We start from the raw sequence: 15,000 nt of genomic DNA, 5'->3' as shown, positions 1-15,000 counted from the left end.
CTAGTGGCTCAACGGGCGTGGGAACCGTTGCCATCTAACGCTATCGGTAAGTTTCAACGGTGGGCGCCTATAAATAGGTAAGCTCTGGATTTTAGTTGCGAAGGTTAAACTAAGCTTTCAAACAATAAAGGTACAAAGAAATCAAAATCAAGCTCCAGCCTGACTTTGTTTATTTTGCACCCATTTGTTTGCGAAGACTTTTGTTTCTGCCAGCCCTAGGCTCCCAGAAACAGTTTGACTCATAACCGCTCATAGACGGCTCCGTTGAGTTATCGTGGTTTTCCGCGACCTCAACCAGGCTACTCTATTTGCTGTTGACCTCCTTTTTGTTTGCAAGGTTATAACTTGAATAACAAGCCACGAATACTCGCGTAGCTTCGGCTATCATCGCGTTTATTCTTGGCCCTGTGATCAAGTTATCTTTTGACCACTGTTCTCTCCCACTCTCTTTCGTTCCTTTCCCTGTACTCTCCCTGGGCCTACGAGATTCCCCTTGTGGGGTCTGGTATTCGCCTGGGGGAGGGCTGCAGCCCCAGTCCCCTTGTAGCAGTTTGGGACCAGGGAGCGGTACCACGTACAAAGCCCCAAGACTCTGAGGTACCGGAGAAATCCGCCGGTTCTTCCTCTGAGTGGGTCGGGCGTAGGGTCAGGGAACAAGCAGATCTCCATAAATCTGCAACTCTAGAGAGTAGGGATAGGGATAGGTCCCTGTAAGGGTCTCCTCTGACTAGGCCGGAACATCCACATACCTCTATAAGCCCTCACAAAAAAGGGACGAGGTGGTTTGGATTTGTAATTCCTGCCTCCCCCTCGAGTCAGAGGCGTAGGTAATCACCACCTCCTCTCGTCGTTCCCATGCTCTCATGTCGCCATGAGAGTAAAGGTTCGACCGTCCGACGGGCGACCCTCTTTTGCTAAGAGGGAAGCCCTTCTGCAGACCCTGTTCGATGCCGAGGTCAGGACCCTCCGGGTGATCACGGCACACGACCACTTCATTATCCTATGCCAGGATGAATCGAACGCAGAATCTCTCTTCACTGACCACTCTATCAACCTACTCAAAACCAAAGGCTTTGAACCCATTATGCCACCAGAGCTCAAAGCCAAGCTTACGCTTGTTCTCAAGCACCTAGATAGAGAACTCGTGAAAGAGACCACAGACTCCATTAAGGAAGAAATAGAGAGAACTCTCCCAGGTACTAAGATTGATAACATCTTCATTATGAAGAATAGGTACCTCATGAAAATCCAGTTTTCAGACCACCTCTCTGCTGCCAAAGTACAAGAAAAAGGTCTATACCTTTTTCATATTTTCATAAGCCCTCGTCAAATAGAACCTGAAAGATTCACAAATGTAACACAGTGCATGCACTGCTACAAATATGGACATTTCAAAGCCACCTGCCCTGACAAAGACCAAACTCTCCGCCTCTGCTCTGAATGTGGCGCAAATAATCACAACTATAGAGACTGCAAATCCAACAGCAAAAGGTGTTTAAACTGCGGAGAAGGGCACAGAACCATGGCCAACTCCTGCCTAGTAAGGAAGGAGGCCATCAAAAAATCTCGAGAAGAGGCAACTAAAAAAGAAATTGAAAAAAAGGAAATACCAATCAAAAAAGTTGCAGAGCAAACTGCAAAGCAGACAATAGCTGCCACGCAGAACGCCTGGTTCAAACCCTTAATCAAAGAAATGAAGGAGGAGAAGGAGAAGGAGAAAAAAGAACCTCAAGTAATTTTGCAACTGCCAGATAATCTCTCAGTAGGCATTATGACTGCCCTCATCCACGCTCACTTGCAAAATATCATGGAACCCGAATTAGGCTTCCGCCACCACGTAAAAAAGGTACTAGACGATAACAACCTGCCGTCACTAGATCTCGGGAACGGGGACTCATGGGGAATCTTCAAGGTCATCCCACCTCACCTCACTAACACAACCACAGAAACAACAGTCACGCACTCCACAACCTCACCACACACACACATACCAGCCTCACAACTCTCACAACCTTGCCTCGGTCCACAGGACGCACCAGAGGCAGAACACCACGCTGCACCACAGAGAAAACCAACACCCACTCCACGACCCACACCAAACATAACGCCACACCCAACGCCAAACACAACACCGATTCCCACCCCGACACAATCACCCTCACGCCAACCCAACACCACCCTCGCGCCACCACCCTCGCCCAACACAAAACAAACACGCGCTGTCAGACCCAAAACCACACAAGCACACAACCCCACAGACTCCGAGGCCGATAACCACTCCCGGCGTCACCGAGATGGTTACGACCTCAACCCAGAGACATATGGCATCCGTCTTTTTGCAACGGAGCCTGTACGCCACAAACACCTCAATAAACTACAACTTGCACACGAGATACACAGAGGAACAATAAAATGGATATACACAAACCAAACATACAAAAACTACATTCACGAACAAAAGATCACAGAACACATGCGCGAGGGAAACATGCTCATTCACTCAAACATGGTAGAAAAACTAAAACAACACAAATTCGAACACCTAAAGAACGGCTGGTATAACACATCCAACTAACACTATGGCTGCATCACACACCACTCACACGTCACTACACTCAAGACTTACAATCATTCATCACAACGTACTCACCTGGACACTAAACAGAAGAAACGAACTCTCCAATCATTACAGACAACTCGACCCTGACGTCATCCTCATTAACGCTCATTCTCTCAGGCACCCTCATTCCCTTCGCATCTTCACCTATAACACCTACACATCTAACAAAACAAACGGAAGAGATGACGGCGTAGCAATTGCTGTAAAACAAAACATAAAACACAAACTTCTTCATAACTTTTCCTCTGAATTTATGGCAGTAGAAATAGACACCCCTCACGGTCCTATTATCCTCGCCACCACCTACATTCCTCCTCGAAGACCCTATCTTTCCGAACCAGATATCTTTCAGCTCCTGCGATACAGAAAACCAACATACATCATGGGAGATTTCAACGCACACCACAGACTTTTCGGCTACAGAGACACCAATGCCGTCGGACGAGGCCTCGCCTCACTCATCTCCGACGGCAGACTCATCCACCTCGGTCCTCACTCACCCACACTCATTCGACACAACACAGCCACTACTCCAGACTTAGTTTTCGCTAACACACATGCAAACCTAAATCACCACATAGTAACAGGCGATGCCACATCCAGCGATCACCTCCCCGTGATCTTAACACTATCCACAAATCCAATCATGGTTCCTACACCTCCCCGAGAGAATTTAAAACACGCAAACTGGGAAGGGTACAAACAAGCACTTATACACACACGCACTCCCGATCTCGAGGGGACCCTCACTCACAGCATAGACGACCACCTCAACCAGTGGTACACAGACATAAACACTGCCCGCGCGGCGAACATTCCCAAAACAACATTCAAAACACTCGTACACTACCGAGAAACACATCGCCTGAAAACACTGAAAATACTCTACAGACATCTTCGTGATCTTGCTGATACACAGGGATGGAACACTATCTTACGCGCACGATACAGAGAAATTCAAATACAACTCACCAACGAAACAAATTACATGAATAAACAACACTGGGAATCACTCACGCGAGAACTATGCAACAACATGAAAGATCCCAAAGATTTCTGGAGTAGATTCAGAAAACTTATGGGATCGAACAGACAGACTGCAACATTCATCTACAACACAAATAGACAGAAGATAGACACAGCAGAGGGGATGGAGGCTGTCCACCGGGAGTTCTGGCAACAGAACTTCCAAATCTCCCCTGCTGAGAACGCAACATTCGACCCCGACACAGAGACCGAGGTCACAAATACACTACAACACCTGCAACACCTAATTCTCCCATCACGAACAGTCACACTCGACAATCTCACACCCGACAACCCTCTCTCTCACCCTATCACACCAGAAGACATGAGATACGCTCACATACGCTCCAAAAACACTACACCAGGAGCTAGTAACATAAACAAACTTCTCATGCAACACTTACCTCCTAATATGTTCAGTAGACTACGCCAGATCTTCAATGCATGCTTGGCAACAGGATATTTCCCTGACAGGTTTAAACAAGCTTCACTTGTATTAATACCCAAGCCAGGGAAGCCACCTCACGAGGTCACGAGTTTCAGGCCTATTTCCTTGCTTGAAACTCCCGGGAAGATGTTTGAGAGGATTCTTTCATACAGACTTAAAGCTCACCTTGAAAACAACAATCTACACAACAGTAGGCAACACGGCTTTCGCCCTCACAGGGGGACTGACAGCGCTATCGCTCTCGCTTACGAGGAGATAGCGCTCAGTCTCGCTAACAAGCACCAGACCAACATCATACTACGAGACGTCACCAAGGCCTTTGATAAGGTCTGGCATGACGGTCTCAAGTACAAAATAACACGACTACAACTTCCTCAACACTTCACACGCCTCTTATGCAACTTCCTGGACCACAGGACTGCCAACATTCGCCTTGGTTCATACCTCGGCCCCCCTATCCACCTTAGAAGTGGAGTGCCACAAGGGAGCGTTCTCTCGCCAACCCTCTATATCCTGTACACCGCCGATATGCCACACCCAGCACCCTTCAGTAACTACATTGCCTACGCAGACGACATCACACAAATCATCTCTCACCCCTCCAAGTCCAAAAACATAATGAAAGCAGCCACACAAACAGCCATCAACACTATCAACACTTACGAAAACAAATGGAAAATACAAACAAACACGAACAAATTCACCATCATACCAGCCGCACAACGCACCGCACCACTCATCACACTAAACGGAACAAACATACCATACGCACAAGCAGGTAACATGTTAGGCTTACACTTCAAAAGAAACGGCATTTTCACGCACGCACAACACCGCACGAAACAAGCACGCACCACTCTCACACGCCTGAGGAGGTTTTATGCCTGCTCACCCCACACAAAGCTCAGACTCTACAAAACAATCGTAAGACCCATACTCGAGTACACGCCCATTCCACTGATTGCAATCTCCACATTCCAAAAAACCAAGATGCAATCTATACAGAACAGAGCACTATACTGGATAAACAACACATCAAACCGAAACAGAGCACAGTACAGAATATCCGCACAATCACTCCACGAAGCATATAACATCGAGCCACTTAACACACGCATACACACACGCAGCAAGCGAGCCTGGGATCGCATACAACACTTAGAAAACACAAACTACGACGACATATTCCAAAAACACTTGGCTACACAGACCAACCACTCGTGGTGGCCCAGGACACTACCGCTCGCCCTTGGAGATTCCCCTGACCCGATTTATAACCGCCGTTGATGTCCCGAGGAGGGAGCACACTGACCCGCGAGAGCGAGCGCCGGCCGGTGAACGCTCCCCCCTCGGCAATGTTCTGTTATTTCATCATTTCGTTTATTTTCGTTCATGTTTCCTTTTTCGTTATTTTATTCGTTATTATTACTTGTAAAATGCTACGTCAAGACAACCAAATGTTCGCTGCATTCGCGGGGAAAGGCCTCGGACCCGCGCCCACCCGCCCACGCGCGGGTGAGCGCGGATCAGAGGATGTTTCGCCCGCGAGATAACGAAAATATCTGACAAAGCAGCAGATTAGAACGTAACTTTACGTTTTCTATGTAAGGTGAAACACGCGACTCGCGCCCCGCCCACCTCGAGTGAGCGAAGGCGAGAGAACGCCCCCACCACCCATCATCGCGTCTCAAATTGTAACGTTCACGCGACCACAACAGCGTGTCCGCCTCATGTACCGACAGCCCGAAGGGCGGGAGAGGCCCCAGGTCGGCGCACGACGTGATGCACGCGCGTGCGCCGGTCGGGGGATGTCTCCCGCCCAGCACTATAACCAACACCATACCCTGGGCTGCAAACCGAAACCTATGCTCGACCAAGATGGCGGTCGGCATAGAGTTAATGTTCTCGTTATTTGTTATTATGTTCTGTTCTTTCATTCACATATATGCATCTATGTTCACTTCGCACCCACATTCCTCACCCACAACCATACTCCCTTCATTCACGCCTCACTCACCATCCAGCACCATCCACACCACCTCGTTCCCACAAACCATCAATCACCGCCTGGCCTCACCTCACCTCTCCCCCCTCCCCCCCTCCCCCCCACCCTCGCCACCACAGCCGCTGCTCACTCACCACTCCTCCTCCTCCTCCCTCCTCACCCTCGCTCTACTTTCACCATTTCCATCCATCTCTCTTCATATTCATATGTTTTTTCACCATCCATCCACTCACCCAAGACATCCACGGCACCGAGTGACACCAAACCATGTATTCAATGTTTATTCATGCTCATATTTCACGTTATGTTTCCCTCACCAGCCTAGCCACTCGCGCGCCACTCCACGCCACCGCCTCCTCTCCCTCGCTCGCTCCCCCCTCCTCCCTCCTCCCTCCTCCCTCCTCACCCTCGCTCCTCCTCCCTCCTCACCCTCGCTCCTCCCTCCTCGCCACGACCACCTCGCTCCCACGCCTTCCATTCATCCGTTCATTCATTCGCCCATTCATTCTCTCCGCCATCCCTCGCCTCGCACTTGTTTGCTTACGCCGTTTATTATTTGTTTTTCGTTTATTATTTTGTTCTCGCTCACCATTTTTCTTCGTTTATTTTCGCTCTCGTTTATAATTTGTTCTTACCTTTTTGTTCACATATTATTTACTAAAAAGGGCATGACTTTACCCCCTTTATCAAACCATGATAAAAACAAACAAAAAGAAAAAAGAAAAGAGCGACCCACTGAACCGGCCCGCAGGTCCCAGGACCTGCGGGGCGGCAGGCGAGGGTCTCACCTGCGGAAGGTCCGCCTCGCGGGGATTCCCCCCACGAACCGGACAATAGCAGGCGATTAAAAAAAATAAAAATAAAAAAAAAAAAAAAAAAAAACACTTGTTATGTTATGTTATGTTGTGTTATGTTGTGCTAAGTTGCGCTTAATCAACCACCTCACTGCTCACCTCACGCACCCCCCCCCCTCTAGCCACCTCCTCTCTCCTCGCCACTCCCCCCCCCTCCCTTCCTTACCACCCCTCACCTCCCCCCCTCACTCCTCGCCACCCTCTCCCCCTCCCCGCCACCCCACCTCCCACTCACTCGCCCATTCATTCTCGCTCGCTGCCTCCCCCCACCCCCCCGCCCCTCCCACTCACTCGCCCATTCATTCTCGCTCGCTGCCTCCCCCCACCCCCCCGCCCCTCCCACTCACTCACCCATTCATCCTCGCTCGCTCGCCCTCACCTCGCACCGCACAACCTCTGTTTACTCTCGAAACTTTTTTGAATTATTTGAAATTATTTCCACGTTTATTTGGCAAGGTTGTTATCTCTTATATATGTATCAAATCTATTATCTGTCACAGTTAGCTACAGAATTAATTAAAAAAAAAAAAAAAAAAAAAAAAAAAAAAAAAAAAAAAAAAAAAAAAAAAAAAAAAAAAAAGAGCGACCCACTGAACCGGCCCGCAGGTCCCAGGACCTGCGGGGCGGCAGGCGAGGGTCTCACCTGCGGAAGGTCCGGTTCGCGGGGATTCCCCCCACGAACCGGACAATAGCAGGCGATAAAAAAAAAAAAAAAAAAAAAAAAAAAAAAAAAAAAAAAAAAAAAAAATTATAATATCACATAGATATTAGCTAGTCTTTTAGCTTATTTATTATTTATGTACATGCATATGTACATATGTATATATATGATGCTGACTACACCTGCCGCGAAGCTGAAGTGCCGGACCCGCCAGCCAGACTACGACCCCCCCACCCCCAGCCACCCCCCACACCTGCTGATGTGACTAACCACCAAACAACCAAGCAAGGGGTTTCGCCCCCCTACTTTTACCTCCTACTTATTTCCTTTTACAGGCACAGCGCCTCTGCTTTTCTTCCCCTCCTTACTCTAAGGCCTCTCTTCTCTCTTTACTTCCTAATTCCATTCCTAGTTGCAAGGTTTTTGAGATACCTATAAAGCAAGCATCATGTCAGGTCGTGGAAAGGGTGGTAAGGTCAAGGGAAAGTCAAAGTCCCGCTCGAGCAGGGCCGGCCTTCAGTTTCCTGTAGGTAGGATTCACCGCCTTCTGCGTAAGGGAAACTACGCTGAACGTGTCGGAGCAGGTGCCCCTGTGTACCTGGCTGCCGTCATGGAATACCTGGCTGCTGAGGTTCTCGAGCTGGCAGGTAACGCCGCCCGTGACAACAAGAAGACCCGTATCATCCCCCGTCACTTGCAGCTGGCTATCCGTAACGACGAGGAACTGAACAAGCTCCTCTCTGGTGTGACCATTGCCCAGGGTGGTGTCCTGCCTAACATCCAGGCTGTGCTCCTCCCCAAGAAGACTGAGAAGAAATAAATCTTTCTCTCGGTTGCCTCTTTTCAACAACATCGGCTCCTTTCGGAGCCACAAAATCTCCCTAGAGATGTAATTGACTACTCTATCAATCCCAAACTAATAAACTAGCTACTCAACCTCAAACCCCAAGCCCAAATGCATAGATTGCAATATCAATGTCATATTCTTCAATAACATTGTCATTATACTCAACTTATCAACAACTCACCGATGCCCCCACACCATACTAAGTGCCAATCAACTAATTTACTTATCATCCACCCAAAAGCAATTCAAAATTCCAATATCAGTGTTCATAAAGAATGAGAAAGAGAGAGAGAGAATCAAAGCGAAAGAACACATAAGAGAGAGAGAGAGAGAGAGAGAGGGAAAGAAGAAGAAGAGAGAGAGAATCAATGCGAAATAGAGAGAGAGAGAAAGAAGAAGAAGAGGAGAGAGAGAGTCGAAGCGAAAGAGAGAGAGAGAGGAAAGAAAGAAGAAAGAAAGAGAGAGAAAGGCGAAGAAGAAGAAACATAGAAAAAGAGAGAGAGAGAGGGAAGAAAAGAAGAAGAAGAGAGAGAGAATCAATGCGAAAAGAGAGAGAGAGAGGGAAATAAGAAGGAGAGAGAGAGAGGGAAAGAAGAAGAAGATAGAAAGAAGGAGAGAGAGAGAGAGGGAAAAAAGAAGAAGAGAGATAGAAAGAAGGAGAGAGAGAGAGAGAGAGAGATGGGGGGGGGGGGAAGAAGAAGAAGAGAGAGAGAATCAAAGCGAAAGAAAACATAAAGAGAGAGAGAGAGAGAGGGGGAAAGAAGAAGAAGAAGAAGAAGAAGAAGAAGAAGAAGAAGAAGAGAGAGAATCAAAGCGAAAGAAAACATAAAGAGAGAGAGGGGGAAAGAAGAAGAAGAAGAAGAAGAAGAGAGAGAATCAAAGCGAAAGAAAACATAAAGAGAGAGAGAGAGAGAGGAGAAGAGAAGGAAAGAAGAAGAGAGATATAGAGAGGGGGAAGAGAAGAAGAAGAAGAAGAAGAGAGAGAGAATCAAGCGAAGAAAAAGAAAAGAAGAGAAAGAAGGAAGGAGAGAGAGGGGGGGGGGGGAAGAAGAAGAGAGATAGAGAGAGGGGGAAAGAAGAAGAAGAAGAGAGAGAAGGAAAGAAGAAGAAGAAGAGAGATAGAAAGGAGAAAGGAGAATCAAAGCGAAAGAAAACATAAAAGAGAGAGAGAATTAATGCGAAATAGAGAGAGAGGGAAAGAAGAAGAAGAAGAAGAGAGAGAAAGAAGGAGAGAGAGAGAGAGAGAGAGAGAGTCAAAGCGAAAGAAAACATAAAGAGAGAGAGAGAGAATCAATGCGAAATGGAGAGTGAGAGAGAGAATCAATGCTAAAAAGAGAGAGAGGGAAAGAGGAAGAAGAGAGAGAGAATCAATGCGAAATAGAGAGAGAGGGAAAGAAGAAGAAGAAGAAGGAGAGAGGGAAAGAAGAAGAAGAAGAAGAAGAGAGAGGGAAAAAGAAGAAGAGAGATAGAAAGAAGGAGAGAGGGAAAGAAGAAGAAGAAGAAGGAGAGAGGGAAAGAAGAAGAAGAAGAAGGAGAGAGGGAAAGAAGAAGAAGAAGAAGAGAGAGGGAAAAAGAAGAAGAAGAGAGATAGAAAGAAGGAGAGAGGGAAAGAAGAAGAAGAAGAAGGAGAGAGGGAAAGAAGAAGAAGAAGAAGAAGAAGAAGGAGAGAGGGAAAGAAGAAGAAGAAGAAGAAGAAGAAGAGGAGGAGGAGGAAGAAGAAGAAGAAAAAGAAGAGGAGGAGGAAGAAAAAGAAGAAGAGGAGGAGGAAGAGATGGAGGAATATGAGAATAGAAAGAACAGAAAAATGATGAGAACAAGAGGGATGGTGATGGTGAGGATAAGGATGAGGATGAGAATGAAAAGAAAGGACGAGTAAAAGTAAACGAATATGAACAGTCAGCATAATTAAGCAAACGAACTATACCTTAAATGATCAAACTCTGTATACGAAATAAACACAAAGCAATCTGTACGGCCTCTTGTACGCCACGAAAAAGAGTTGAGTATTTGTTAAAAACCTCTCTGAGAGAGAGAATCAAGGCTAAAAAGAGAGAGAGGGAAAGAAGAAGAAGGAGGGAGAGAGGGAGAGGGAGGGAGGGGGAGAGAGAGAGAGAGAGAGAGAGAGAGAGAGGGGGAAAGAAGAAGAAGAAGAAGAAGAAGAAGAAGAAGAAGAAGAAGAAGAAGAAGAAGAAACAGAAGAACAAGAAGAAGAAGAAACAGAAGAAGAAGAAGAAGAAGAAGAAGAAAGAGAATCAATGCGAAATAGAGAGAGAGGGAAAGAAGAAGAAGGAGAGAGAGAGAGAGAGAGAGAGAGAGAGAGAGAGAGAGAGAGAGAGAGAGAGAGAGAGAGAGAGAGAATCAATGCGAAAGAAAGCATAAAGAAAGAGAGATAGAGAGAGAAAGGGAAAGAAGAAGAAGAGAGATAGAAAGAAGGAGAGAGAGAGAGAGAGAATCAAAGCGAAAGAAAACATAAAGAAAGAAAGAAAGAGAGAATCAATGTGAAATAGAGAGAGAGGGAAAGAAGAAGAAGAAGAAGAAGAGAGATAAAACATAAAAGAGAGAAAGAAAGAAAGAGAGAGAGAGAGAGAGAGAGAGAGAGAGAGAGAGAGAGAGAGAGAGAGAGAGAGAGAGAGAGAGAGAGAGAGAGAGAGAGAGAGAATCAGAGCGAAACAAAGCATAAAAAGATAGGCAGAGAGAGAGGAAAAGAAGGAGAGAGAGAGAAAGGGAGAAAGATAAAGAGAAAGAGAGAGATATATGCAACCATATCACGTTATTTAGAACAGTAAATATGAAAAAATTATAATGCTTGTAATTAATCTTGTTGTGAATAAATAAGTATAATATCAATATGAAACGAATTACTAAAGCAAGGAAGGGACATACAGAGATGGAAAAAAAAGGGAAGGGAAGGAGGGAGGGGAGGGGAGGGGAGGGGGAGGGGAGGGGAGGGGAGGGGAGGGGAGGGGACGGGAGGGGACGGGACGGGACGGGACGGGACGGGACGGGACGGGACGGGACGAGACGAGACGAGACGAGACGAGACGAGACGAGACGAGACGAGATGATATGATATATGATACGATACGATTTGATATAATATGATATGATATGATATATGATATGATATGATGATAATAAGAAAGTGAGAAATGCCTAAAGAAAAATACAATAGAAAAGAAGAGAAGAGAAGAGAATAAGAAAGGGAGAAATACATAGAGGAAAATAGAAGAGAAGAGAAGGGAAGAAAAGAGGAGGAGGAGGAGGAGGAGGCAGATGAAGAAGAGGAGAAAAGAATAAAGAGTAATAAGAGGAAGGAAGGGAGAAATGCATTGCGGAAAATACATACATACAGACACAAGAAAATATCGAAGGGGTTGACAAACGACACAGGAACATGGCGAATGAAATACATACCATACTTGGTGTAAATTCACTTTCTCTCAATAATAAAATAAATACAGTAAAATGGATGTGTACTCACCTATCGAACAGAGGCCCTGCCATTGCCGAGTTGAAATTGCTTGAAGATCGGAATTGCTTTATGTTACTAAGATGGATTATCAGTTCAGAGTTCACAACGCACATACAGTAATTTTCTTTCTTTTCATTATTTCAATCGCACCGCACAATTTACACTTTTTTCTAATTTTCGCACCAGTACTGTGTTCACTCTTATAGATTCTGACTATAATTTTCTTTCTTTCTTTTTATTTCAATCGCACCGCACAATTTACACTGTTTTCAAATTTTCGCACCAGTACTGTGTTCACTCTTATAGATTCTGACTGTAATTTTCTTTCTTTCTTTTTATTTCAATCGCACCGCACAATTTACACTGTTTTCAAATTTTCGCACCAGTACTGTGTTCACTCTTATAGATTCTGACTGTAATTTTCTTTCTTTCTTTTTATTTCAATCGCATCGCACAATTTACACTTTTTTCTAATTTTTGCACCAGTACTGTGTTCACTCTTATAGATTCTGACTGTAATTTTTTTTTTTTTTTTTCAATCGCACCGCACAATTTACACTTTTTTTTCTAATTTTCGCACCAGTACTGTGTTCACTCTTATAGATTCTGACTGTAATTTTCTTTCTTTCTTTTTATTTCAATCGCACCGCACAATTTACACTTTTTCTAATTTTCGCACCAGTACTGTGTTCACTCTTATAGATTCTGATTGTTCCTCTATAGCCCGGTATGACTGCAAGAGAAAAAGAAAACACACAAGATTTGGAAGGAGCGAGCGAGCGAGAGAGAGAGCGAGAGAGAGAGAGAGAGAGAGAGAGAGAGAGAGAGAGAGAGAGGGAGAGGGAGAGAAAAAGAGCGAAAGAGAGAGAGCGAGGGGAAAAGACAGACAGACAGAGAAGGAAGAAATGGCGGAGGAGAAAGAGAAGAAATAGAGAGAGGGAAAAAAACATGAAAATAAAAAGATAAAGTAAATGAAACAGAAAAAAGAGCAGAAGACGAGGGGAAGCAAGACATTTGGAGCGTAGAAATGATATAAAATAGGGTAGACACATAAACAAAATTCAAGATAAACAGTTACATGTACGGTAAATCCATTGATCACACAGCGTAATATCAACCAGTTAATGAAAACAATGAAAATTAAAATAAGGGGGGCAGAACAATATGTGTACAAGAAACATATATGTACTCACCATTTTAGAGAGATGTAGAAAGAATTCGTATGATCAAAGCACTGAAGTTGACAGGAGGCGAATAGTAATTTATTTCGGGAAAATCTGTTTCCACTGTGCATTTCCCTCACGAAAAGACGAAACAGAAAAAAATGGGCAAGAATGATAATATAAAAAAAGAGCGAAACGGAACCGGAGAGAGAGATAGAGAGAGGGAGAGAGGGAGAGAGAGAGAGGAAAAGACAGACAGACAGACAGACAAACAGAGAAGGAAAAAATGGCGGAGGAGAAAAAGAAATAGAGGGAGGGAAAAGAACCATAAAAATAACAAGATAAAGTAAATGAAATTTAAAAAAGAGAAGTGGACAGTGGAAGCGTAGAATTGATATAAAATAGCGTAGACACATTAACAAAATTGAAGATAAAGGGGCAGAGACAATTACTTGTACGATAAATTCATTGATCACAAAGAGTAATATCAACCAGTTAATGAAAACAATCAAAATGAAAATGAAAATAAGGGGGGGGCAGAACAATAAGTGTACAAGAAATATACATGTAGTTACCTTTCAGAGAGATGTAGAAAGAATTCGTATCATCCAAGCACTAAAGTTGACAGGAGGCGAATAGTAATTTCTTTCGGGAAAATCTGATTCAACCGAAGTGAGGAAGCATCCGGAGACGGCGAGAGATGGACTGCAACTGGCAAGTGGGAGGACACTATGGAGGAATGAGGGCGGAGCTTCCAGGGGCAAGGAGGAGGAGGGGGAGGTGGAGGAGTGAGGTAGCGAGAGATAAGCGAATGACCAGGCAAACACGCAAGGAAAAGGAAAGAATAGAAGAGAGGAGAGGAGGGGAGAAGAGAAGAGAATTGAGGAGAGGGAAAGAGGGGAGAAGGGAAGAGAAGAGAAGACAGAGATACAAAGAGAGGTGTGGTCGTGTGTGTGTGAAAGAGAGAGAGAGAGAGAGAGAGAGAGAGAGAGAGAGAGAGAGAGAGAGAGAGAGAGAGAGAGAGAGAGAGGGAGAGAGAGAGAGGGAGAGGGAGAGGGAGAGAGGGGGAGAGGGAGAGAGAGAGAGAAAAAGAGCGAAAGAGAGAGAGCGAGGGGAAAAGAAAGACAGACAGAAGGAAGAAATGGCGGAGGAGAAAGAGAAGATATAGAGAGAGGGAAAAAAACATGAAAATAAAAAGATAAAGTAAATGAAACAGAAAAAAAGAGCAGAAGACGAGGGGAAGCAAGACATTTGGAGCGTAGAAATGATATAAAATAGCGTAGACACATAAACAAAATTCAAGATAAAGGGACATGAACAATTACATGTACGGTAAATCCATTGATCACACAGCGTAATATCAACCAGTTAATGAAAACAATGAAAATGAAAATAAGGGGGGCAGAACAATATGTGTACAAGAAACATATATGTACTCACCATTTTAGAGAGATGTAGAAAGAATTCGTATGATCAAAGCACTGAAGTTGACAGGAGGCGAATAGTAATTTCTTTCGGGAAAATCTGTTTCCACTGTGCATTTCCCTCACGAAAAGACGAAACAGAAAAAAATGGGCAAGAATGATAATATAAAAAAAAGAGCGAAAGGGAACCGGAGAGAGAGATAGAGAGAGGGAGAGGGAGAGAGGGAGAGGGAGAGAGAGGAAAAGACAGACAGACAGACAAACAGAGAAGGAAAAAATGGCGGAGGAGAAAAAGAAATAGAGGGAGGGAAAATGAACCATAAAAATAACAAGATAAAGTAAATGAAATTAAAAAAAGAGAAGTGGACAGTGGAAGCGGAGAATTGATATAAAATAGCGTAGACACATTAACAAAATTGAAGATAAAGGGGCAGAGACAATTACTTGTACGATAAATTCATTGATCACACAGAGTAATAT

At 44.8% G+C, this 15,000-nt stretch overlaps 1 protein-coding gene across 1 annotated transcript; it reads left to right on the top strand.

Annotated features, from left to right (window-relative positions):
* The first annotated feature begins 7,330 nt into the window (after positions 1–7,330).
* Positions 7,331–8,802, top strand: LOC147468739 (histone H2A-like). Its single transcript, XM_086551876.1, has one exon. The coding sequence runs from the start codon at positions 8,063–8,065 to the stop codon at positions 8,432–8,434; it is 372 nt and encodes a 123-aa protein (XP_086408002.1). The 5' UTR covers positions 7,331–8,062; the 3' UTR covers positions 8,435–8,802.
* The last annotated feature ends 6,198 nt before the right edge of the window (positions 8,803–15,000 follow it).

Source organism: Penaeus japonicus, unplaced genomic scaffold (assembly GCF_977035675.1).
Source record: "Penaeus japonicus unplaced genomic scaffold, GWHDUDI00000001_assembly GWHDUDI00000026, whole genome shotgun sequence".
Classification (NCBI taxonomy): Eukaryota; Metazoa; Arthropoda; class Malacostraca; order Decapoda; family Penaeidae; genus Penaeus; species Penaeus japonicus.
Note: the sequence above shows the minus strand (reverse complement) of the source record. Positions and strands in the feature narration are given on the sequence as shown.